Source organism: Pogoniulus pusillus, chromosome 17, assembly GCF_015220805.1.
Source record: "Pogoniulus pusillus isolate bPogPus1 chromosome 17, bPogPus1.pri, whole genome shotgun sequence".
Classification (NCBI taxonomy): domain Eukaryota; kingdom Metazoa; phylum Chordata; class Aves; order Piciformes; family Lybiidae; genus Pogoniulus; species Pogoniulus pusillus.
The window spans coordinates 18,218,259-18,245,327 of record NC_087280.1 but is presented as its reverse complement, the minus strand read 5'-3'; the positions used below and the strand labels follow the sequence as shown (position 1 = coordinate 18,245,327).

Genomic DNA, 27,069 nt, shown 5'->3' with positions numbered 1-27,069 from the left:
CTTTCTACAAAGACTACATATAAAAGGTTCCAAAATTTAAAAAGCATTAAAGAAGAAATACCCATTAAACTGCTTCCAAGATAGGTAATAACGCAATCCCTGTTCTACAGCTGAATAAACAGAAGGCCCAAGAAGTCAGCAGCATCCAGGTGAAAAAGAACAGTATCCATGGAAGGAGCCTTTCTGGCATGTACAACACAGACAGGCTCAGGTCCTGTCCTATTGAGCCTCCAATTCCACATTTTGGTGTACAGGAATCACCCAGAAGAAGCTAACAGGGTGAGCTGTTTCTGCCTTGCATGAGAATGCACTAACTCAACGGAATTTTAGTGGCACAGATTAGTTTTGCTCAAAGCTGGATAGTCATCTAGATGCCAGTTTCTGTTAATCTTCCAGGAACTGCATGCTTTCCATTAGAGTTTAATATTCGTGTATAGAAACTGTTTTCCTGAGCAGTAATTTTCATTGTCACTGTCTTTAATGAGAACCACACTGGAAACAACAGAGTCACTATGAATCACAAGTACAGCAATCACAGTATGACCATCCAGTGCACAAGAGAAGCTACAGTCAGGCAGGAAAACAAATTAATTGTTGTGCCAAGTGCTGTACCCAGTGCAAGGCACAATATTTTGAACTCCAGTATTTATATAGCAATAGCTTCCAGTGCCATGGACCATCCAATGGAATGGGCTCTCAAGCACTGCAAGTCAGCCACCACCTATTTCAAACAGACCTCCTCATCAGTTTGCCTTTAGCTTAAAGGGAGTGTGAAATATGAAATAAGGCAAATCTCTATGTGCCTGAGAAAGAAATTGACACTGGAAACAGGGACACCATTTTTCCTCTGTTCTTAACCACAGGACAAGTTTGTGAAGGGCCTCAAGCATATGGCCTGTGAAGAGCATCTGAAGGAACTGGGGTTGCTCAGTCTGGAGAAGGGGAGGCTCATCGGTCTCTGCAATTACATGAAGGGAGGCTGGAGCAAGGAGGGCCAGCCCCTTCTCCTTGGTGGCAAGCAACAGGCCTAGAGACAACAAGCTGCATTAGAGGAGGTTTAGGCTGACCATTAGAAATTTTTTGTTCACTAAAAGGGACATCAAACAGTGGAATGGTCTGCGCAGGGTAGTGGTGAAGTCACCACCCCTGTTCAAACAGTGTGTGGACCTAGCGCTTAGGGACATAGTTTAGAGTTGGCCCTTCAGTGCTGGGTTGAGGGTTAGACTGGATGATGGTCTTTGAGGTCTCTTCCAACCAGATATGCTCTGTGATTATGTGAATATAACCCACTGCCTGTCTCATGTTCTTGGTACCAAACAAGAGACAAAAATGAGTTTCAGGGAAGAAATCATTTCACAGTTCACTCAACCTTATTCAGTGGCAGAACATCCACTCCCTGCTGAAGACTTAAATTCCTTCCAGTGTGGGAGGTGGCTGAACCATGTCAAGGAAACAAGGCAACATAGAATTGGTCCAAATGCAACTCTCTGCATAGGACTGGGTAGGCACTTGCACAACGAGGGAACAGTCAAAGTCCCGAAAAGGAGTTTGTATCTCTGCAGAATTTAAACTAGGTTCCATCCAAACAGGGGGATTGTGTATACAACTCCTCTGTATTTAGTGGGTGAAGGAAAGTAGCAGACATAATTTTCAGCACTAATTGCTCTGAGCATTGCTAAGCCCATGCCATTTCTACAGGCAGAAGACGATCTGAATTACTAGGAGTCCCAAGAAAGCTCTAGCTAACAGCACATGACATTCATTCCTCCGACTCTACAGCGCATATTGTTTTTCATACAAGGTTTTCAAACTGGAATCCAAGTCCCCATATGTATTTCTCCTTGCCTCACTGACAAACTAGTCACTATGTTGCAGATGTGCCTGTCATCACTGAATCCTCTTCTTACTTTGCAGAATCTACCTTATCCTGAATTTCAACATGATCTCTCTAAAACTCCGTTGCTTGCCTCCAAATCAGCATAACCTGCAGAGATGGAGCTTGCTTTCCCAGAACTGGGTGTACTTCATGACTGGATACCTTCCCTACAGGACTGAACATTGTCCTGTAGTGCCCAATAAAACCTCTTCTTCCTTGTAACTCTGAAAACACTGTCACTTCCAGTATATACAACTGCTGTCAGGATCCCAAAAGCCCAGAAAGAAAAATAAATATCTGAAACACTTTCTGGTTACTTTCTGAATCTCTGGATTTTCATTACACACACCCTGAAAGACCTACAAACAAAATCTCTCCCTAGTGTTCACAATATGAGCTGTGATGTTTCTAGAGCTGATAATGTGCTGCTCCTCAGAACGCAAGGTCCTAATGGTACCAGTGAAAGAAACATACAGTGCTTTTTATAGGGGATACTGTTCTGACTACTAGGAATACGTACAGATACTTGGTATTCAAATATTGCACCCAAGGCTCTAGTCAGTAGATCTGGATAACATTTCACAAGACCAGGGCTCTAACTGTGAGAGCCAGATTCAGCCACGTGCCTTACTTTGTGCAGTGGCTGCAATTCATGCAGACAAACTGAAGCTCTCAAGTTCCCAGTTGAAACTTTTTAGCCCACCACTGAGCTCTATGTGGGAATGTGCTGCCCCCATTTCCAAACATATGAGCTGACATCTAAGTGGGGTTTGTACATGCAAGCTGCCTTGCTTTGTACCTTTTTGATTAAAAGGCCTTTCTGAGGCCATACCCCTCCATGTATGGAAACCTGCAATGAAGGCAGGATTCTGAAAATCATTAGAGCTTGAAGGAGTGCTTTTGCTATCTGCTTTTCCCTCTTTGTTTAATTATCCCCCAGGACAGCAATTAATGGAGCATGTGGAATCCCTACCCCAGTGTGGCCAACTCTTGGCTTTAGTTTTCAATTTTTCTGTGAAGCTTTTACATTTCCTGGGAACTCTCCTGTGGTTTCCTAAGTTTAATGGATGAATTGTTTATCTGCTCCTTTACTAACCTGCCCACACACAGACATTCTGCAAGATGTCAAGAGCCTTATTCTAATGCTTCTTACATTGTGCTAATTCATTGATCTAAGTAGAGCCTTTCCCAGTGTACAAGGGACTGCCCAGACAGTTGAAATGCCCTAGAGGTCAAGACCTCCCATGGCTTTAGGGATAAGCCCTCAAGCTCTACAGATACCAAGTACACAGAGATGAAGAAAGCTTACAGATGTCCTAACACCTTTTTGGCCTAGAAGTGGCTTTAACCAAGGCCTTAAATCATACCAGACAGGCTACATTATGCCAGCAAAGAACAGGCAAACTTTGGAAACCCTCAGTTTTGGCATGGTCATCCCTGAAAACCTCATCCCTTTTCAACACCATTCAAGAGGGATTTGTGATCCCAAGCATAACTATCCACCACACTGCCCATACCTGAGGAGAGGTGTGGAATTCACAGTAATTCAAGGAAAGCTGGAAACAAGTAGACCAGTTAGCCTCATAGAGCAGGTATCCATCAGAAGTGACAGGAGTATCATCAATCTTGCCTTGGAGCAAGGGAATGCATTAAAAGACCACCAAAAGTTCTTTGTGGCCCTAATTTTCTCAGCTTTTATGATAAATTACTGGGATCTAAGACCTCAGCAAAGGAGGAGATAAAAAGAAATATCCTGTTTATTTGACATCTGCTCTTTGTTCAGTGTGACATCCTCTATGCCATTAACATGGCTCCTCCCTTTCAGCAAACCACTGCTTTCCTAGATGACAGCACATTAATAAATCCTCTCCGTCTAACTGACACGAGGAGTGGCTTAATTAACTGGAGCAGAGGAAACAGGGTATCGTCTGCATGTTTACTTTACTTTGATATGCTAACAGCCACATTCCAGAGAGCTTCTACCGCACACTCCCCAGCGACAGAAGCCTGTGCTGCTGAATGCTGATCTCAAACAGGCAAAAACACAGTTCCTCTCTGCATTCCTGTTTCTCTAGATAAATATAAAGTTTGGGATATTTAGTCCAAATCAAACTACCATTCCCGAACGTAGATTCCCAAACCCTGGCAGACAATTCACCATCTGTTGATAGCCATCATTACACAGTGCTGAAAGTCTCCATGCTCATGCATACACATGGAAATAGATGGGCTCAATGACTCAAAGTGAGATCTATTACAACAGCTGTACTCCTGTTCAGAAGAAAGGCCAGAGAAGGACCTGAAGGGAGGCCTCCTGAACCTAAGACTCCAGTTTGGGAGGGACTGATGGACTGGATGGGTCAACACAGCACTGGAAAGCATGTAGAAGCTTGGCACAATTTAGATCTAGTGAACAAAGGAGATGGACAGATAGGAAGAGATTAGTGAATGAGAAGAGATGGGAACAGCAATGTAACAAATGGAGATAATATGGGTTTTCCAGAAGTCTTCAGGAAACACAGCTTTGATCTCACAAGCAGCAGGGAGTCACTTCTACGGGAGGCAGGGGTCAAGGAGGGCAGTAGATAAGATCAAAAAAGAAGGTGAGCTCTCCGATGTGTACTTACTGCTGGAGATAAATGGATATATAGCCCTTGATCACATGCCTCTGTCGTCAGAGACTGACCTGAGGAAAGGCAGGAATTAGATTGCAACAAGGCCTGATGAGAACATGGAAGTATTTAGGGAGGGAGACTGTGCCTTACTATGGGCAAAAAGAATGGCACTTGGCATAAGGTAAGGACAGCTGTTAGAACAGGTAGAGAGCAAGCAATGGAAATCAGTGGGACACTGCTACTGAGAAGGAGACAGGCAGAGAGGCAAAGTTGGTAAAGAGTATCATACACTAGAAAGGAAGGAGAACCAGCAGAAGTCAGGAGAGATCTGATGCTTTTGAAAGACTACAGGAACATGTGACTGCGAATTCAAAGAAAACTTCAACAACCAACAACTCTGAAACCAAACTGCCAATCAGGATTTAGATTCTGGCCCTTGAAATTTACCTGTGCCAGGGGCTCAAAGGCTTTTGGATTTGAATACCTTCTGTTAGGCCCACTCTAAGTGCATTTAGACTGCAGAGTCAAGCCTGCTGGTCCTTTCTACAAAGTTGTAGAATTAAGCAGGATCTTTCCTTCTCACAAGCATACAAATGTTGGTGTGATAGCATGCAAAAGACAGGAAGCCTAGCAAGATAACAGGAAGAAATGGATTCAGGATTTGTGGAGCTGTATGAATGTCTGTCCTTCACCCCAATGGCTGAAGCAGATAAACAAAGGATAGAAATGAATAACATCCCTCTCCTGCTGAATGGCTTGGCAAGAGCCTGTTCCTTCTCTACACAGCCTTCACGAATATCACCCTTCACTTTCTCAGATGCTATCAACACTAAAAACTATTTCAACATGTCAGTATTTTGGTCTGTCCTATTTGATGAAGTAGGCTTGAACTCAAGAGTTGCTTCATTGTCTCTCAAGCAGCATCTTCTGGGAAATACATAACTCACTAAAAGAAAACACAAACACCACACAAAACCCAACAACTCTGCCATCAGAAAGGAAAGCTCTTAGGGATACTATGTCCAGTGCTCACCACTGTGTCACATGCCTATGTCAGCCCTGAGAACTGGATAGGTTCCCTTTTAAGATTATAATCTTGCAGGAAATGGAAAAACAATTCTGGCATTGCCTGCAAGTGCTGTGTAAGGTTTGCAAACTGTGCAGGATTCCAAAACCAGCTTTGAGGCTATTTTCATCTTGCATTTAAAAATGAGCTCTGTAACTTCCAATTTTGAATTTGTCCTTGCAACTCATCTGAGCCATCTGCTTCAACAGAGGGCCTGAGCTCAGAAAGAATCAAGAAGAATGATGAAAAAGATCAAATCAAACCGTTTAACGAGACTGCTAAACATAGAGGGACATGGAATTCAGCAGGCAGGATCCTGGACCCCTCAAAGTTCTCAGTATCTCCCTTCCAGAATGAAGTGACAAGGTCAGACTTGGCAATAAGTCAGAAAAAATATTTGGAGTCTCTGTACCAAACAGCATCTGCTTTAAGAGCTAACAGTCAGGGTCCAACACTCAGTTCCAGTTTTTCATTCTGGTAACTGTAAACACTTAGAAATCCATGGAGCTCTTAAAATAATTAAAATACTTTTTAAAACAGTTTCAAGAGCTTTACTGAGCCATGCTTATCTCAGCCTGTCCTGGGGTTGGTTGGGAGTGGGCTCATGAGCAGGGATTAGTCTTGCAATCCTTAAACAACTTTCAGCAATGTATCAGAACAATGTCTCAGTGTCTGGAGAGTTTCAGCACAGTCTGATGAACAGGAGGGTCTGGGAGATGGCTGAACACCTGTGCTGCTGACGAATGGCATTCTTCCACAGCTCTCAATTAAATTCTTTCCATGCTCTTAAAGAATGACTAAGCAATTGTTACTCTCAAAAAGTCAGTGGATCTATACTTTTGAAAGATGTTACTATTTAAACTGTCTTAGACACTGTATGCGTGTCAAGTTGTTCTCTTGGCAAAACAAGAGCAGCTCAGGCGACTTGCAGAGCAGGCCAGCAGAACAGGATGATTCACAGTAATCAAACTTTGAACAGATGCTTTTCCAAATTGCTTCTGTGATACTTCTCAGCTACAGCTCCTGCATCCTGACTTACAGGGCTGTCTAAGCTGGCTTCACTTTGCCAAGCTGCCAGCCAACACATACACTGATAAACTATTTAGCAGTGCTTGGTTCAGCCCTTCTGTGTTAATTCTTTGCTGAGTGCTGATTTATCCTCCCAGCCTGCCTTGAGAGAACTGACAAACCTGGAGTTTGTGCCTGATAATGTTGATAGGATTGAGCCAGAACTTGGGCTGAAAAGCTTGTGTCATGCAAGAGAATGAAGCTAGTCCCTAATAACTCAGTGCTAGCTACTACCTCTGCTGCCAGGAGCAGGGAATGAAAATGATTATTCCACATTGTCAGGCAGAAGAGGAGACTAAGGCAGTGCCATAGCTCTGCTACCCTCCTCACACAGTACCACAGTCAGCACATCCACTCTGGCAGAGCATGACAGCATGGAGGAAAGGGAGATGACAACCCTAAACTTACTGCAAAATTAATGGCTTGGTTTCCTTCACACTCCCACTTGGGGTCTCTGGTGTAAACGGGGGTTAAGCAATCTTTCCTTCAGTGGCAGCACCAAAGGGAGTGGATTTTCTCTGCTACTTAGCTTCCTAATTTTCTGAAAACTTTGAAAGGTCTAATATTTCTGAGATCTAAACCCTCAAATTTGACTCAAATTGGGGGAAAAAAAGGTTAAAAAAGCTATTAGGGAAAGACTGTATTTAGGATACAGAGACATAAATAATGTTGCTGGAGATACTTTTAGTGTGTCCTGAATTTACCTTTTTTAGTACCTCTTTCTCTGCATTGCTGAAAATTGAACATCATTTTTAAAGTAACACAAGAAATTTTCACTAAGAAAAGACCAGCATGGGCTTTTCTCACACTTAATAAAAAGAAATCTTTCATGTTCAAACTCAAGCTCCTGTGAAAGAAAACACAAAATTGGATGAATACTGCTGAGCTCCTTGTGATGACTGACAGCAGCCATAAGAGTCCCTGGTGCCTCACAGACACAAGTCAAGGCACAGTCCCATTCCTGGGGCCTTTTAGTCTGAATTCAGAAATGACAGCACATGAGGCTCACAGGACTGCACCTGCAGGCAGCACAGAAGGAGCTCACTGTTAGTGTCCTGCAGAAACTGGTGGTACATTTTCATGCCCATGTATTCAAATGACTGCTGTAGGTCTTTGTACTCAAGTATCAGTACCAGCAAGGGGAGAACTGCCACCTCTAGTCTGACCTGCTTCTATATAAAACACCCCTGGGAAGTGCAGAAACTCTTACATACTTACACACTGTCTGGGCAACATTTCTAGTTCTGAATCAAATCTGTGTGCCCCTGATTGAAAACTCTGCATTGAGCCTGCACCATGGTTTTAGGAGGGTTCTCAGCTGTCAAGTCCCACCCAGTAAGTGGCTGGTGGGGAGAATTTACAGAGGTAACAGCTGTACTTCCCAGTTACACTGGATATTTTTGTTCAAGCCTGCTTTGATGTTTAGTGGCAGTGGCCTCCTGTCAGCTGCCATGTAATGAGATGCACTTCCCAACAAAGCCACCTGATTAACGACAGCATAAACAGCTTCATGGCATTCACAGAAACCAAGCTGAATATGTATTATACCCAATCTAATTGCACCAGCTATCATAATCACCATGGGCTTGATCAAAGTCCAATCAATAGTATTACTATTGTCTTTGGAGAGTGTGCATTAAGCCTTTTTGTGGTTGCTTTTATTTAGTTCCCATCCTCAAGAGGCTGCTCTTCATCTTTCTTATATCACTGTAAAGCCAAAAAGCTTTATTTACTTCAGCATTTAGACTATGTTGTGGCTCACAGACACTGAAGCATGAGTGGGTATTCTGCACCTCTGTAAACACACCAGTTCATCGAACAATTTTGGACTTGTTCCCATGTTTGAAAATGCAACAAGAACCACAGATAAAGCTGAAAAAGAAAAGAGATTGTTCTGAGATAGTTAGTCAAACAGTTGTGTACCCTGCAACACAAAGTACAGCAGTCTAGACTTGGGGCCCACTGTGAGGTCTCAAATGATCCCAGAATCCAAGACATTTGCTTTAAGCTAACATTATGGAAAAGGAAGTAAGCACAGGGAGGAAGAGACACAAAACTGAAACATACTTAAACGATGAGACTATCATGGGGCAAATGACATCTCTGAAAGAAAAGTACAAGGAATTCAATAGTCCTTGTCCTAAGCAGTATTTTTGTGTTGCATATTCTGAGGCATGGATTCAGGGAAGCATCTCTACTTCAGATGGTGTGTATGTGTCCAGATACAGAAGAATCACACAAAAAAAAAAAATCTGGAAGGACAAAGCAACTCCAGAGAACAGTGCTGCTTAAGTCCACATCAACTGACACTTGTAATAAGGTCATCAAAGAGATTAGAAGGAGTACCAGTCATCAAGAGTCAAGACTTGAGTGAGAGAAGTGTGGTCAGGAATTACATTTACTCATGGACCCAAACAAGACCAAGGTGGAGAGAGTACTGAACAATAGACATAGTTAGAGAAGCACACAAACTAGCATACAGAATCATAGAATCAACCAGGTTGGAAGAGACCTCTAAGCTCATCCGGTCCAACCTAGCACCCAGCCCTATCCAGTCAACTAGACCATGGCACCGAGTGCCTCATCCAGCCTTTCCTTGCGCACCTCCAGGGACGGCAACTCTGCCACCTCCCTGGGCAGCCCATTCCAATGCCAATCACTCTCTCTGGCAAGAACTTCCTCCTAATATCCAGCCTATACTTCCCCTGGCACAACTTGAGACTGTCCCCCCTTGTTCTGTTGCTGGTTGCCTGGGAGAAGAGACCATCTCCCACCTGGCTACAGCCTTCCTTCAGGTAGTTGTAAACAGCAATGAGGTCCCCCCTGAGCCTCCTCTTCTCCAGGCTTTTCCAGATGACAGGAAATACAAGTCTGTGGGTTTCTTAGACATAAAATATAAATTGTAAATAGAAATCTTAACTACAGCCTTTTACTTTTCTCTCATCTCAAGAACAACAAAGTCTGATTAGATTGATGGACTTGATTTAGAGCAGCAGTACTTTCCAATAAACAAAAACATCCACACAGTTTCCCAAATTACCAGCCAGTTTTCTTATAAATAACTGCAGTGTTTACTTTGTTTGTCTACTGCAACACAAATATTGCTGTGCATGGTAGAGCCTGATGGATGATACTATGAAAACAAACAAGTAGATCCTCAGCAGAACATGAACGTGTGCCCAGTACTCTAATTATGGTCAGGCAGAGCCTTAATGTAAGCAGATCAGGCACAAAATGTATGACACAACTACACAAAGCCAACAAACATCTTCAACCTGCTGACTGCTCATGACCACTAAACAAAGTAGAAACACAAGGCTAATTCCCAGCTAAGTAAACACAGAAATCCTCAGCAGTCTACAAATTGTGCTGAAAGAGTACAGAAGAAAGATATTTGATGGTTTGGGCCTAGGATGTTTTTTTTCTTTTCATTTGATAAGCTCAACATATTTCTGTCAGCTGCTCTAAATGGTAAAAATCTTGTAATGATAATTTAGAGAAACTCCTTGCAGAGTACAGGGGCCTGAACCTGAAATTTGAAAGTGTACACAGCAGAACCTCCATATCCAAATAAAATTCAAAGGACAGCTTACATATACATACATACACACACATACACAGTGAGAATCAGACTAAAATTTGACCATCTCCTACAGTCACCTTCTTATCCAAATTGGAAAGAACTCGAAAAGAAAATCCTAGTGCTTTCTACAAACAAGACATGGTCAAATTTGGGTCTGTAAAATTCAAAGTACTCTGCCATGCATTACCAAGAGATTGATACATTCACATAAATGCATATAGATATGCAAACATGCACAGATATATTCATCTATTTTTGCATTCATCTAACCAGGAAGGAAAAATAAACTGAGAAAGAGTCTGTATTCCACCTAATAATTTCTCATGTTCCATGACCACAAATGTCAGATGCTGCTGCAATGAAACCCCATCATAAGCCTTCAGGAATGTAAAGCCCGTTGCATCAGCCCCTTTTCCTTGTCCGTTCTGGCAGGAAGAGTCTTCAAGAATTCCAACTAGTCACTGAGCCATGATCTTGCTTCCTTTCCTAGAAACCATGTTGGCTCTCTTTTATCGTTTATCTGTGAAGGCTGTTTACTCACCTCTACCCATTTGAACTTTCCCAAGAAATCAGACTCTGGGTTTTCTGGACATGCAACAGAGCAATGTGAATTTGCTGATCGAGCAGGCAATCCTTAGCTAAGCATTATCTCCACGCCAGATGTTCTAAGGTGAGGCCAAAAGATGAGCAAAATTATCCCAAAGACATCGATTCTAAGCAAATTATTATCACCTTATCTTTTAAAAAAGAATCAGCTGGGATTGCTGACAAGATGACTGCCTGTGCTCCACTTCACCCCTCTCTAGTCTGCTGTCATGGAGTAGCTAGGGCAGCTGCTGTTCCAAAGGAGAAAGGGAATCAAATGTAATAAGGCAGGGAGGTGCAGTGGTCTCACTGACAAAGGCACAGTCCCACTGCACTCAAGCAAGATGAGTGGAAAGGTTCTTAGCAGAGCTTTCCTTGAAAACCAGACACCTGAACCACTTTTTAAGCTGGACTAGGCAGTCAAGGAGGGCTGGGGAAGCACTCAGGATCTTGACACTTGTCAACCCTGTAAATTATATAAGTAAATCATCTGAGTCTTCTGTACTCCTTCCCAACTTGCCAGGTGCTTTTATAAATGTCTTCTCCACTACTACAAGCAACAGCTACTGAAGGAAGTTTAGCTCCTTGATTACTTACTTTTTATGATCTATAATTTAATAACTCACAGGATTCCCAGTGTTGACATAGAAAATCCTTGCTCAACAGTCAAATATAAATGATTTAAAAGAGCATAATGAAGTATGCTCGATTTTTATTCACATGACATGAGTTTTCAGGTGGAGGTTATTCAGATAAACTTGCATTTAAAGTTTAAATTCACTTCCACTATGTGCAAGAGAGCATTTATACCACCTCTAATGGCCTAATTGAGACCTTCAAGTAAGTGAGATTTACTCAGTTTATTTACAACTATTGCAGAAAATAGTCATAGTCAATCAGCCTGGAATCAGGAAACTCTTAAATAGTTGTAACACTTAAGAGATTGCTGCACTGCAACCATTAAGTGTGGGACAGAACCTCTAAAAATAAGAACTGTATTTTTAGTTGCTTAAATACAGCTGTGACCACAGATCATTCAGCACAGATCTGTGACCACAGATCATCATCTTTAGCCCATGAACTTAGCCGAACATGAATAAAGCACAAATCTAACTATGAAGTGTGAAGCTGATTTTGTCCACAAAGTGAAGGTGCTTCTCTCTAACACATGATGGCGAACCCCAGTCTGTGAATTCCTGGGTCAGCTCAGAATTTCATCACCTCTCACACAGCACCTGCCATTAGCTTTCACGGCCATGAAGTGAGATTGTATTGGACTGTAGTTGGAGCACATTTCCTACTTTATTTTCAGCATGCTGGCAAACATAGGTAAGATTTTCAATGGTGCCAAGTCTTGTTATGGGCACAGGCACAAATTCTTATTTGTGTTATGTGTAACACAATCACAACTGAAAGACTTGGAGCATGTGCTGAGGCAGTGGAAGTGGGAGAAATGTCAAAAAGCCCCAAACATTCCAAAGACTTAAACTGACTTTCAACCTATTGAGTGCATTTGTCATAGCAAAATCCTTCCAGGACCAGACACTCTGCAAAATGGGCTAGGTATTATACTGGGTCATGTTACCAGATGATTAATCCAAGCTGAAAAAAAAACAACAAATGAAAATCAGTGCAAGTCAAGCTTCCTTCTTAGGGGCAAGGGAGGAGGAGTTTTATGCACAATTCCCAGAGCTGTTTTCTTGGTTATCACTGGCAAAATCTCATCTCTACGTTATTTAAAACTTGCTCTCAAAATTGCATTTAGTCTTGGCAGCTGCTAGACAGAAGAAATGTAAAAGTACAGTAGGCAACTGTCCTTCATTTCCTTCCCTTACTCTTACATATCCTGTGTGCAACTGGAATGCTTCTATTTGATTATCCAGTGGAGCAAATGCTACAATGAATGCAATCATGCCTTATTACCCTACATGTCTGTAGCCTATTGCACAGCTATGTACAGATGTTTTTACACAGCTTGGTTTTTTAGCTACAGGGTCTATAAAACAATAGAAACTATCCGAAATGTTTTCAAGCCAGCAAAGGATAAAGGCACTGTAAAGCAGTCAACTGGATAAAAGCCATCTATGTCTGACACAAGGAGAGAAGAAACCTCAGAGGTTTCTCAATTATGAATGCATCAGCTTTCTTAAACAATATGTGGCTGCAGTCTGCAGCAAACTGATCAGGCTGGAATGTGTAAATGGAGGTAAAAATAAAGGCCCAGGCAGTGGAAAGAAGAAATACAAAATTTCTGGCCTGTTGAGGGGTTAAATCATTATTTTACTGACCTGAAGAACTGGCTGCTGCCCAAAAAAACTGAGCTTCCCCTGGGAAGGCCCAAGGAAAGGTAGCATTGCCTCCAGCTGAGTGAGGGGTCTGGACTAAGACTCCAGAGTTGTGACTTAGCCTCCAGCCAGCTCTGTCCTTTGGCATGTCCCTTCCCATGTCCAGGCTTCATTTCCTTGCTCAGTACAATGGGAACAACAGTTCTGATCTCTTCAGTAAAGAGCTTTGAATTTCACGGAGAAAAAGCCCTGTTTACAAATTAATTTCCTTCTCAAGAAATTCTTTTTTACAAATGAAGTAAAATGCCAACCCCCCTCAACATACTGTTTGATGGCACAAGTCTATCAGAGAGGCACTGTGAATTACTAGGTAAAGCGCTGGATTGAAAGTCAGGATGTGCCAAATCTGTTTCCTGCTCTTGGATAAGAAACAATTAGCAAATGCTTTTATGACTCCCACATTCTGCCTGTCCACCTGGTCTAAAGAATGATGTAGACAAAATGCTGCTTTCTGCTGCAGGGAATCTTGGGTTGGCATTTCTAGCTCAGGCAACAATAGCAAGGAGTGGGTTATTTATGGTGTAGCGAGAGCACATTTGTCACTGTAAAATAGAAACATAATTTCTCTTTCCACAGCTTTACACTAGAAAAGGAAGATGCAGGATGACCTATGGAAGCACAATAGAAGATCTGGTTTGTTTTATATTCATTCTTGTGAGAATCCCCCAGAAAAAAACAGATCTTCAGCAAGGGGAAGTAGTGGAGCTGGGGTGTGAAGCTTGTTGAAGCAGTGCAGAAAGCATCGAAGATCTGCAACCTGCAAGCCTCCCTTACATGGACGAGGTGAGAGACAACAGCCGAAATACTGTAAATCCCAAAAGACAGAAATAGTCTGTCCACAAACTTAGTGTAATGAGATTGTTCTGCTTATGTCTGCCTCAAAGGCTTCTCAGCTCCACACACACAGTAGCAAGGAGCAGTTCCAGAGCTTTCCTTGACAGCTGTTTGGCAGTGTTTGCTTAGCTGGACATCAATTAGGCATCTGCCTTCAGCTCGTCTGTTTGCAAACACAATGACCACTGTCAGAGATCAACAGCAGGGATTTCTTTACATCATGATTAAAAGGTATTTAGCCAAAAGCAAAGCCTTCTCTCTGAGGCAGTGTCCCACAAATCATCTCAGCTGAGAAAATAAGGCAGAAAATTGCTAGGAGGTAAAACTGTAATTCAGAAGTTCTAGCATAGTATATGCAGGTGAACAAAAAATGTAACTGCCTATCACAGAAAAGAAAAAGGTCTCCTCCACCAGGCAATAGGAGGAGACCTAAAAGACAATAGGGAGTGCAAACAGATACCTGCTCAAGAAGGCAATGAATTCCCTCCCAGCCTCTCTCACCTTCCCAGTTGCCCCTGCATAACAGGTATGGGACTCTGCAACTGGAAGGCCAGGTTACAGAGGAAGTAGATGAAGATCCATTCAGGGGGTCACTTGTGGTGACTGAGCTTACAGGTAAACATTAGGGGAAAGGCCAACAAGCCAGATATCCTGCTGGGAGTCTGTCACAGACCACTCAACCAGAACGAGGAGGCTGAAGAGACATTCTGCAGGTGATTGGCAGAAGCTTCCAAATCACCAGCCCTTGTTCTCATGGGGGACTTTAATTAAAAATACAACACATCAGAGAAGAAACAATCTAAGAGATTCCTGGAGTGTGTGGAAGATAACTTCCTGACACAGCTGGTACATGAGTCTACCAGGGGAGGTGCCTTGCTAGACCTGCTGTTTACAAACAGGGAAGGATTGGTGGGTGATGTGGTGGTCAGAGGTCATCTTGGGCTTAGTGATCACAAAATTATAGAGTTCTCAATTCTTGGTGAAGTAAGGAGGGGAGTGAGTAAAGCCACCAGCATGGACTTCCAGAGGGCAGACTTCAGACTGTTCAGGACACTGGTTAAGAGTGTCCCTTTGGAGGCAGGCCTAGAGGGCAAAGGGATCCAGGAAGGCTGGACACTCTTCAAAAAAGAAGTCTTACAGGTGCAGGGGCAGGCTGTCCTCATAACACAAACTGCCAGGGAAGACAACCAGCTTGGCTGAATAGGGAGCTTTTACAGGAGCTCAGTTAAAAAGAAAAAGAATAATTTGGAAAGAGGGGTAAGCAACTCAAGACAACTATAGGGATCTAGTTAGGTCATGAAGAGAGAACATCAGAAAGGCAAAAGCTCAGCAAGAACTCAACCTGGCCACTACCCTGAGGAATAACAAAAAAAGGCTTTTACAAATACATTAAAAACAAAAAGAAAGCCAAGGAAAATGTCCACCCTTTATTAGATGCAGGGGGAAATGCTGCTGTCACAGAATCACAGAATATACCTGGTTGGAAGAGACCTCAGAGATCATCCAGTCCAACCCTTAACCCAGCACTGAAGGGTCAACACAAAACCATGTCTCTAAGCACCAGGTCCACACACTGCATTGCAACAGGCTATCCAGGGAGGTGAAGGAGTCACCATCCCTGGAGGTGTTCAAGAAGCTGTAGATGTGGTGCTTCAGGATACAGTTTAGTGGTCATGGTAGTTGGGTTACGGTTGGACTTAATCTGGAAGGCGTTTTCCAACCTTAACATTATATGATCAAAAAATTATGTTTCTGATTATCTGCTAGCACAGAAATTTGATTAATTGCTTCATTGTGAGCTGTTAGAGTTAAAGCAAGTTCTTCTCCCCATGGTGATTGCATGACAAAACCTCAGACAGAAGAAGGGGGTGAGAGGTAAAAAGATGTCAAAGGGAACGTCTTATGCAGGTATCTGCCCTTTAAAATAGGAGACTGAAATTCCCAGGTGCTTGTGTACATGCCTACATAATTTCACACAGACATAAATGACCCTGGAGTGGAATGCAAGACAAGTTAGTACCTGTTCCAAACTGCACAATGATTTAGCACATAAAGTCAGTTACAACATGGAGCTGAAATGAAAGAATAAAGTCAGAGGATCAGAACAAATATCAGCAAAGGCATGGCAAATATTTTCTCTCATGACATACACCTTTTAATAAAGGCAAAAGAAAGGAGTTTAGGTGGACACTAGTTTGACATTAGGCTAGGATTTGGTTTGAAGTCTTAGATTCCTGATAGATACCTGTAGCTAGTGAGCTTTCTGAAGATATCTTGCATTCAAAAAGTAATCAACATCCACCTTGTACAAGGACGAGATGGGACTGCCTGAAGGGTATTTGCTTGGTCAAGGAATGTTGCCTGGTCAAGGAATACCACAGTTTCCTTCCACAGCATTTTAGACAGGTGTCTTGTCTTTGTCAAAACACACTGCCATGAACCACTAATAAAAACTATAGGAGAAGGTAATGTTTTCAAGATAAGATAATCTTACACATCCTGCACCAACCTTGGGGCAAGTCACAATAAGGAAGACAAAAACTCCTGGCATAAGGCCTGATCAGCAGGTTTGGGTGAGCAACAAGAAAAGCAAGATGTGAAGATACTGCAACAAACAAAGCAGAGTGGTAAGCTGATGAGAAGATTTTGGACATGCTGTACAACAGCTGACAAAGACTATGTACGTATTTCAGCAAGGCAGCCCAAATAACTAAGAGCATAAATTAGCAATAGCAGTTTGTTGGTGGAGGAAATGAAAGGCCAGGTACAGAGCAGGAAGTGTTATTCCTCCCTGCTGGCAGTGCCGAGTACCAAATTACTGACAAGAACACCCAACACTACTGTGAGGCCTATCGTTTTATCTCGTGGGCTGGGTGCTTACTAAGAAGACAGACAGATAAGTAATTGGAAAACAGAAGTGCTTGAAACACGTTTTGGGGCTACAAGAGGAGAATGATGTATGGAGGAGGACTAATAAGGAACTGCTGCAAGTTTATGAAGAACAAAGTGCAGTAAATGTAGGGAAATTCCATGATCTCAGCAGGCAAGCCATGCGGTTAGCGTGATGGAAGACAGACCATTCAGGCCTCTCTGGGGAGAGCAGCCACTGTCCAGGCTCAGTCAAACAAAGAGAAGATGAAGAACAAAATTGAGCAAGAGCTTCTAAGAGATCTGAACTACCACCAAAGAGAAAGAGACCCTTGGCAAAAAGGCATGGGAAGGGGGTTAATCACGAGAGGAACTGAGGGTCTGTGACACTTGAGAACACATGGAAGAGGGAACAATGACAAACATAGGACAATCTGTCACTAACTCTCCTGCCACTAACTGCTTCCATTTATGTTAATCATGCAAGTTAACTCTTGCTCCAAAGACATGAAATGACAGAGAGGGGATGAAGAAAAAAACTGAGATAAGTAGAAATCAAATGTATTGCACTCATGGATAGCATTTTAACAACAGAAGAGACTGATCTATTTCTATAGAAAGACCATATAAGTTTTGAACTTAGGACAGCATCTATAATTTGCCTCCTGCATTTCTCCCAGAGTGTCATTTCTCAGCTAAGGACACCAACAATCCACCACTGTCCTGAGGATATGGAATGAAGGAAGACAAACCTAGACAATACTGAGCCACAAAAGAAACCCAAAGGCAAATGACATTCAAATGCTCTAGTTGCCATAAAAATATAAGCAGAGAAAATAACAATAAATAAAATAAAACCAAAGAAAAGCAATATCAACACTTGACTCAATCAACTCATTGTAGACATACTACATTCTCATGCAATTCAACAAGGAAGTTAATTACATCAGCTATAAATGCACAGTCTGTTAAAACTGGCATGCCCAGCTTGTTTATTTTTTTACAGACTGAATGGAGAAGAATAGATTGTGTATACATGTTCTTTGTTTGTATTTTGTTCTACTTGTCTTTCCAAAAGCAGACTGGTCAGATTCACTGTGGTTTCTACTGAGTTCTGGCTCTCATAAACCACTGTTTCTTTGCAAGACTTTGAAATATTTCAGTGAGTTTGAGTGCTCAGATAGACAGTGTCGTAGACATGTCAACTGATTTTCACTAAGTACTTACAGGACCACTCTCAGCATACCAGGCTTTCCAAACATGCCTCAGGTACCCTAAACCAACTCATCCATTTAGAAAAAAGTTCAGCCAACTTTTTGATGGAGTTCCTGAAGGAAGGTTGTATGTCTCAGACAATATTTGACAACAGGACCAGGGCCCTGACCCCACTGATACAACCAACAAAATCCCCAGAGAGTCCAGTGTGAGCAGGATTTCCCTACAGTCCTTAGCGCTGAGGTTACAAAATAGCTGCACACACATGAATCAGCCTGGCTGAAGCCATGTCCCTGACACAAGAAAGAAGGAAAAGTGCACAGAAGGCAAGGAAGTGAGGAAGAGCAAGGGTTACAGCAGCAGGAATTCCTGATTACTAGAGTGGTTGTGCTCATCCCAGTGCTTCTATTAAAATTTATGCAATCTTGTATTACACTCACTTGGCACACAAGTTTTTAGTGGGAATTTGGAAGAAGAGAGATTGCTAGCTGGTGAAAAGAAATTGGAAGGCTGTTGTGGGTAGGGTGGGGCCTGAGAGATGGTAGTGATGAATATGCCCAATAGCACACTTCTGTACTGTCTGGGTTGTGCAGCCAAGCATTTATTGCCTAGCAACCAAAAGGCAAGGGAAAAAGTCTTCCACTGCACTTACCATGGCTCCCTTCGGTTTCATAAAGTGAGCAGTCTGATTCTCCACTGTCCTACACAGCTTTAAGTGACATAAAAATTAGCAGTGCTGCGAGATCCCTCTCTTTCACAAACACTAAATCAGCTTGACAGTGTTTCTTTAAGGGACAGTTTAACCCACAGTATGATCATTTTAATACATTAAAGTCTGTTTGACTGGTCTGAAGGACAGTCCCAGCAAGGCTTTTCCTAAAGCCAAGCACTGCTTCTCTAATGAATTGTTTTAAGCAGCAGGTATTTCTATTTATTCTGGCATCAAATAAAAACCCGCCCTGGAATATACAGAAACATTCAACATGAACCACTATGGAAAATGTTTTTAATGTGAGAATTCCTTTTCTTTTCCACTCACAGCAAACCAGCTAGCCTTTTCCCTTTCCTTGGGGACTGATTCTCTGTTGTGACACTGTTAGGAGACTGGAATCCATCATACAGGGAGGAAGGTTTTAATGAACAGTTCACAGTACAGGCAGGACCAACCAAAACTGTCACTTGCTGTGGACAGGAGACCACTTAGCTGTGCAAGCAAACGGCCAAGGAAAAGGTAAAAAAGTGCAGCTCTCTACTCAGGTGTTCTACATAGCACAGGGAAAGGATGAAATTTACTTGGATACTGCACAACCTGGACATATTCTGAAATACTTTACTATGATAAATTTATAAGAAGAAAGCAGGGAAAACAGTAAGATATGAACACAGTGGTACAGCAGAGAAATGTCATCTGTGCAGTTACCCAGTAGTGTGGTGACACAACCCAAACCTTGATTGCCCAGTTCACACGTGGGTGTTTTGGAAGATTCAAGAAAAAGGAGGATTTATAACCTTCAGGACTTTCAGAAAGTTATCTTTGAGCCCTTTAATTAAAGTCAGCCAGGAGATGGGAACGTTTTTCACAAAACATTGATTCCCTTGTGGAAACAGCCTGGAAAACTGTTTCTCAGTCACCTCTCCTCTGATGCTTGGGTTTCTCCAGGCGGCTATTCCTTCAGCAAAACCTGCCCATCTACAGCACACACACTATGCTCTGCTTTCTTCTCCCCAACATCAAGCCACAGAAAAGCACATGTGACTGCAGCAGAGGTAGAGACATTTTTAACCAGGGCAATTTAAGGATATTTAAGACACATTCTCATTTTCCATTTCCCAATTCCACATTGCCCCCACTTTTATTATTAGCTGAATACAGGGAAGCTTCAGCTTGGATCTGGGGTAACATGTACACTGAGGAATCAAGGCCAAACTTTGCCTTGAAATATGCAGGATCATTCCTAACTAACCATAAAGCTGCTTACTTGGCACCGACCGTGGAAATATTGAACGAAAGGGGCATTCTCAATCTGCTTATGTCACAGAAAGGTTGGATTCTGACAATGTGCAAGGCTCCAAGCTGCAGCCTGATATTAATAGCTAGACATTAAACTCTCAATTTGGCTGGCTTAGAAACAGCTCAATTGGAACAAAGATCCTTCTGCAGGAAATGGTAGATCTGGTCAGAGTCACATCACAAGAGATGGGTTTGAAGCAGCAGTCTGTAAATGTTTTGCTTAGTGTGTGACGAGGCTGTGTGGCACAAAAGGAACCTGCCCAGAGCAAATGGGAGGTCCTGCAGCTGAGGCTGCTGAAACACAGTTGTTGCAAATAGAATTTTCCTTCTGTCCATCTCCTTTCAAATTCACTCGTTCTTAGGGCTAACTTACACATCCAACTGGGGCAAAAAGCAGCAACAAACCATCTCTTGAACAAAAGTTTCCTGATGCAGCCAGTGGGGTACCATCCCACAAAGACATACCTACATATTTTCACCATTTTTTAACTTGTTTCAGCCATTATGTAACCTTCCACATTACCTTGGCAGCTGAGCCAAGAAAATTTGAACGAAGTCCCCAGAGCAACTGGTTTCAGTGAGAGGCCCCTGCCAGAATACAAATACAAACCTCCTGCTGCTGTTTTCTCTCTGTGTCTGCATGGCAAGCAAAGATTCCAGACAGGTTTCTCAATATGGATCTTTTTGAGCACAAATGAACATCTCTTATAAGCCATTTAAACTACATAATCCCACTTGCAAACAACAGCTTAGCCCCAACACCTCCACCAGGGAAAGATTTGCTTCTGTATTTCTCACAACGTAAAGAAAATCAAGGCACTGTCACTAAAAAGCTGTTATCTACAACTCTCTGCATTTATTTGTGTCTATTTCAGTAGACACAATCTAACAGATTCCTTATAGTCTCTCAAACATGACTAGATTGGTACTGCATCATATACTCAAGGACATCACACTGCCTTATATGAGAACTTCTTAAGCCATACAATCTCCTGTAGCTTTGCACTCAGAATCTTTGTTTCATAGAGGTAGACAGAAGCATTCAGAATGTAAGTGACTTGCCAAATGTCACACAAGTCAATGTCAGAGCTGAGAATAGAAATCAGGAGCCTAGTGTCCAGATCCTCTGCCTTAGTGTTGTCAAAATACTTATTTCAAAAGTGTTTAAGAAATATTGATATATAATGGATGAATTCATCTTTACTCAGGGACAAGGTACACTGCTTTAGGGTTCAGACATAAGAAACAGCAGGGCAAAGAAAATGCTTAAGTGAAGATGCCAGTACTTTACTGCCACATAATGAAACTGTCAGGGGAGTAAGGAAGGAAATGTAGGATTGAAGAGACCAAAGAGGCCAGACTGGGTTTGTCCCAGGAACATTCACCTTCTAAATATCTTGGAAAAACTATGCTGGAAAGAGTAACAAATGAGTTTAATCTTTATTGCTCTGATGTTCCAGTTCCTCCACTGCAGCCACAGTCTGCAGCAAGTCGCAGCACAAGAAAGTGCTTGGGTATCGTAGAAACAGAAATGAAGTCATAAAAGTATTTCCTTAGTCATGCTGTCTATAGTAATATAATTCCCTGGACAGAGTTCTTCAACAATGCTGTCTTTAAAAATGGAAAGAGCCCTAACCTTAGTCAGCATATGTCTTCCATCAGCTTCTCTTTTCTTCCCTCCACCCCAGCACTTTGTCTCTTACCATGGCCATCTCCAGATGCAGGTACATAGCATAAAAGCCTTCATCAGTGGAAGTGTGTTTTTCCACTGGACAGAGAATAAATACATTTTGAGTGATTCCAACTGGAAAAAAAAAAAATCTTGGATATAGCAAGAGCCCTTGCTCATGTTCGAAAAGAAAATGTATGTATTTTTCATCTGTTCCCTTCTTTCACCTGATCAGTCTCCATGACAGAGAAAGGGAAGGATCTGCACTCTGAGATGAGACTTCTGCAGGCATTCTCAGAGCTCCTGCTGAAGGCACTTTATCCCGTGCTTTCCATCACCCACTACCGTCAACATAGCAACCCTTCATCTGTGTGTCTCTGAACACAGGTATGTAAGATCAGCTGAAAATCAGGATCCACCCCAAGTTTACACAGAATGCAAGATAAGTGACCACTTGCCATTGAGGCAAGTCTAAAAAAAAAACAAACCACACAGTCATCACAGAGAGGATGTTGAGCTATGCCTTCAAACACTGCTGCTACTGTGGTGATTAAAAAAAAAACAGCAAACCAGAAAAGATACACTGAAGGGTACTGATACCTAAGGTAAAATCAATAAATAAACCAAGCATTTAATGTGTAGGATGTGAGAACCCTGTGTATCCAGGGTTTAGGTAAGATTAAAGTCAGTTAGGAAGTAGGAGGAGTAGGAGTCAGGAAAGATTTAACTTGGCTTTCCTACAATGAGATATTCTTCTCTGGTATCTGGGTGCCAGTTTGATCTGGGAGCATTACACAAGTCCTTACAATTGGAAATATGTCCATTAAGCAGCAATTTCTTGGTTTGGATGAGAGAGAACTGAAAGGAGCATCATACAGACATACCAAAAGACAGTTTATTAATCTCCAATTATCTAATTCTACATCCACTCCAAAGAAAAAGGAATACTTAAGATAACTTCTGAACTCTGAGATCTCCAGTGCTTAGAAGGGGTTAATGTTTAATGGAGTGTTTATAGATCATACTTTGATCAACTAACCCATATTTGCATCACAGAGGTATACAGAGTAGCAAAAGCAACATTACAGAAAAACAAAGTAAGAAAGATTGCCCAGAAAGCTCCTCCTAGCACAAAGGTGGCTATCAAAATACCCTCCTCTACTTGTTTGACTTACCCACGGTATCACAAGGCTCATCTTTGTGTACGCAGAAATCTGTCCTAGAAAGAAAAACAGAAGAGAAGTGAAATGTATCCTGTGCCTCCAGACTTCAGGCTAGGAAAGGGCAGTGATGCACGACTCGCATATCATGGGTGGCGAGGTTCGGGGGTTTTATAACTGCTGTGCAGTCTCCACAATGACAACACTGATAGCAGCATTGATTGCTGCTGTAAGATCAGCAATGATTAAAGGAATCCACTCCATACACTACACTGCAGTTTGACAGACTTCAAATTTAGCTTCTAAAGCACTGACTCATTCCATAATGTCAGACTTCTTCAGCAACTGGCTTAACTGAACCTCTTAATTTCACACGAGAACTGTAACAAGGAGCAGACACATTGTGATGCATCAAAAGTGGGAGGAGGAGGTATGTGGGGACACTGCCTGGAGACACAGAACTAGTCATATATATCCACAAATTCTCAGTTCTTCAGGTTTTTCTCTTCTTACACTGTAACAGAGAAGGAGAAGGAATAAGCAGGACTAAACAGGGAGACAGATGTTGACAAGAAAGGAGGAAGATTTTCAGGATGGCTTCAGCTAAACTTATTACAGTCAGATATGCCACTTTACGATTTGAATCTAATACAGAGAGATTCGAGAGACTTTATTTGGTCTCTGTTACTTCCCCACACCTCATCCAGTCTCCTGAGATCTCCTCAAGGCTGGAAAAGATACTACACATACCACCAGCACTGACAAATCAACCAGGGATCCACAGAGCTGTGCTAAAAAGAAATGGAATAAAAAGCCTTGAAGCTCCCCAGCTAAGCGATGACACATCATGTGAGAAGATTTTGTAAATGAAATTCCTCAGGAGAGAAAAACAAGTGTGGGAGGAAAAGGATTTTATAACTAAATTAATGGTTTGAATACATTTCAATAAGTGCTTAGTCCTGAACTTTTGGGAGCTATCTTCACCAGACCAGCTTTGCAGTGCAATTAACTCTGAAGAGGAACTGCAGAAAAGCATTGCATGTGCTAAACAGTTCAGAAGCTCCTTAAGCAAAGGGAAGCTGAAGCACCATAATCTTGATCATTATGGTTTTCCTCATCCCATGGGGAGGCCAGTGAGAGAACTGTATTAGCACATTCAGAGTGTGTCATCTGAAATGCCTCAGTGGGAGTTTCAGTTTAAGAGTTTGGCCAGGAGAAGATTAAAAATACTTAAAGAAAGATAAATACTTAAAACCAGATAATATTTAGAGAAAGATAAAAAGAAAGAAAGATTAAAAATACTTTCCTCTTAAATAAAAATAGGAAAGCAGTGCTTAGAGGAAAACGAATTTAAGGTCTGGGACTGTGGCTGATGAACCTGAACCCTTCACACCAAGCTCCTTTGAAAGTCACAAATCAAGTTGTCAAAGGCTTGGAAGGAGACAAACAACAGCTATTACCAGCTCTTGTTAAGCAGTCATTGAAAACTAACCACGCTTCAATGCAGAACAACCGTTAAGAACCATCACAGCGTCAAAAAAAAGTCAGACAAGAACAAAACAAAATCGGAAGCTACGACCACACACCGGCCCAGCCTTCATTTTTCACTGCAGCCTTGCTGTGTCTCGACACCTTGGCATTCCAGCCTTTCCAAAGAAGACTAATGACAGTCTCCTGACGGAGCTGGCACAAGCACGCCTGCTTGAGTTCCCAGAGCCAACTTGACAGAGGTTTATTTAAGGACTTATTATGTTACATAAACTGGTAAATCAAACAGATGCTTCTCTTGTGACAACAGATAGCTGAACTATTAGCAGATGGCAGGAGGCCATTGCTAGAAAAGCATCTCCCTTCAGGGGCTAACCAGCTCTGTTAATAAAGCACAGCAATTCTGCTCCTTGCAGTTGGATCTACGCTGAAAGGTGCCTGGCACTCTTGGGCAGCTCCCTGGAGAAATTACCACTATGTCATAAAATGAGGGGTCTCAGAAATGCTCCAGCACAACTCGCAGACTCTCCTACAGAGGCAAACAACCCTGTACAGAAAGCTGTGATGCTGTCTGGTCAGACAAGGACTTGAAACAGCAAGAAGAATGAAACATAGCTGCTCAATTCACTGTGTGTGGGTCTGCAAGTATGAAACCTCAACTCTTCCTTTAAACTGTCATGAACACGAGTCCAAGAGAGGCCGTCCTTCTATTGTACCAAAATGCTAGGCTTTACATCATCTGGACCTACTGGAAACCTTTTACTCCAAAACTCTGTGACCAAGCAGAAAAACACATCCAAACCTTCAGACACAAAGGTGCTTGATGGGTCTGTTTTTTTCCGAAGGCAACCACCCACCTCATCACAAAACCTACTTTCTGAAACTCCTGCAGTCCTTTTCCTGCCAGTCAGGTTGAAAAGGCACTACGAAAGATCTATGTCAGCTGTGGATTAGTCACATTACTTAAGCGAGATGGCCCCACCACAACACTGAAACTGATTTGCTTTTAACAAGGCTTCAATCACAGGTCTGGTGCCTTTTTGAGTTTGATTGCATCTATATATTTAAGTGTGAGCTTGACACAACTAATATGCCAAGAATATAAAAGACGTAGCTTAATATTCATTGCATGTGCAGAGGTCTCTTATCACAGAGACAAAGTTTTGTTGCAGAATCTTTTATAGACCTATGCTGAAATAAAACTCTTACTCCAGGAGCTGCAGTTCAAATCCAAGATCTGACCTTGTGACAAGAAGTCTTGGATAATACACTGAAATCACATGCTGCAGCTGTGAAGCAATTTTACTCTTCACTTTCAGCCACTGGACATGTGTTCTCATCTTCTAAGGACTTGAGAAATTCTCAGTCATTACCACTTGTGGTACTGTGCAGTCTTTCCTTTAGCAGACTGAAGCAAGTCTTCTAAAAAATGACAACAAGTCAGATGTTTTGTTCAATACAAACAAGCAGAAAAGCAGAACTCCTCCTACAGCAACTCTTCCATCTGGCTCACATGAACTGGAAAAAAATACCTAACTGTGCTAAGCTGAATTCTGCAATGCAAGTCCTTCCTGTAAGAAATAAGGACAGTAGCTGAACTGTGCAACATGAATAAGAAGGATTTTGTTTAGCGGCCACTTCCCAGCATCCTTCAAATGACATCTTTTGACCACTTTAACCCTGAAGGGTCATAAAGCTAAAGGACAGAGGAAACTGGTTGAGTCCAAAAACTGCCAAAAAAAACTTTCCACATCCATATATACATTTAGTAGCTCTATGTACCCAGTCTCCTCAGTGCACATTGAATTGCTTCATCTGCCCATTTAATGGGAAGGCAAAAGTCTGGAGAAACAAGGCAGGGAGAAGCAGACTGCAAATGGAATAACTACATCAGGATTTCAAGAAAAGAGCCAAGTCTTTGCTTGTTGACAGCTCTGAATTTTGTTGCTGTCAGTGTTGTGTCATTCTTCACTTTGCTATCCTATCACCTAGAGTCTTAATAAGTGACATAAACATCTACAGTCAAGGGATGGGGAGGACATCACCATGCCTGAAGATTTTCTAGTGAATGCAATGCAAAGGCAGAACACAAAGGATATCATCCAGTGATGGCAGGGATCCGAATTTCTGCAAGTTCAAAAGCAGAATTTGAATGAGAAAAATCTGATGGTTATAGACCACAACACTGTCCTCAGACTTTCAGGGCTGTAACTGATTATTCCTACTGTCTCACATGTTTACTGGACAATGGTACATCTTATTTCACAGACATGGTGTGCCTCATACATGGGACAATCAGCAGGGTATTATTGAAATCCCACAGGAGGGATATTTGCCACCTAGATGACCTACTTCTGCAGACAAACGGTTATATGGAGAACAACAGCTAGGGGTGAAGTTTCAAAAGGCAAGCATGCCTTGGTGTTTCAAGTGAACACAGCGAGGTTGGAACCGGAGGGATTTCTTCAGAGGTTGACCCCAAAGAATCTGTTTGTAGTCCTAAAGCAGCTGCAGCTGCTGAAAATTCAGCTTCTGCTTTTTCTGGCACAATTGCTTGTGCTGGACACACTGTTGTTCCCCTATCCTCTACCACTGGTCCATCTGTACGGTCTGGGGAGGGTCCAGGGACACACACATGATTTCCAAAGCCAAGAGCAGAAAAACCTCATTTCCCTGATGCAGGAAT

The 27,069-nt window shown here is 42.2% G+C and overlaps 1 protein-coding gene across 4 annotated transcripts in view; it reads right to left on the bottom strand.

Moving 5' to 3' along the window:
• ADAMTS17 (ADAM metallopeptidase with thrombospondin type 1 motif 17) overlaps positions 1–27,069 on the bottom strand; it is a 184,500-nt gene that overhangs the window by 116,132 nt on the left and 41,299 nt on the right. For all 4 annotated transcript variants that reach the window (XM_064158003.1, XM_064158005.1, XM_064158002.1 and 1 more), the window contains one exon: positions 22,911–22,954. In XM_064158003.1, coding sequence (XP_064014073.1) covers positions 22,911–22,954 — 44 coding nt within the window. The remainder of the gene's footprint in view (positions 1–22,910; positions 22,955–27,069) is intronic.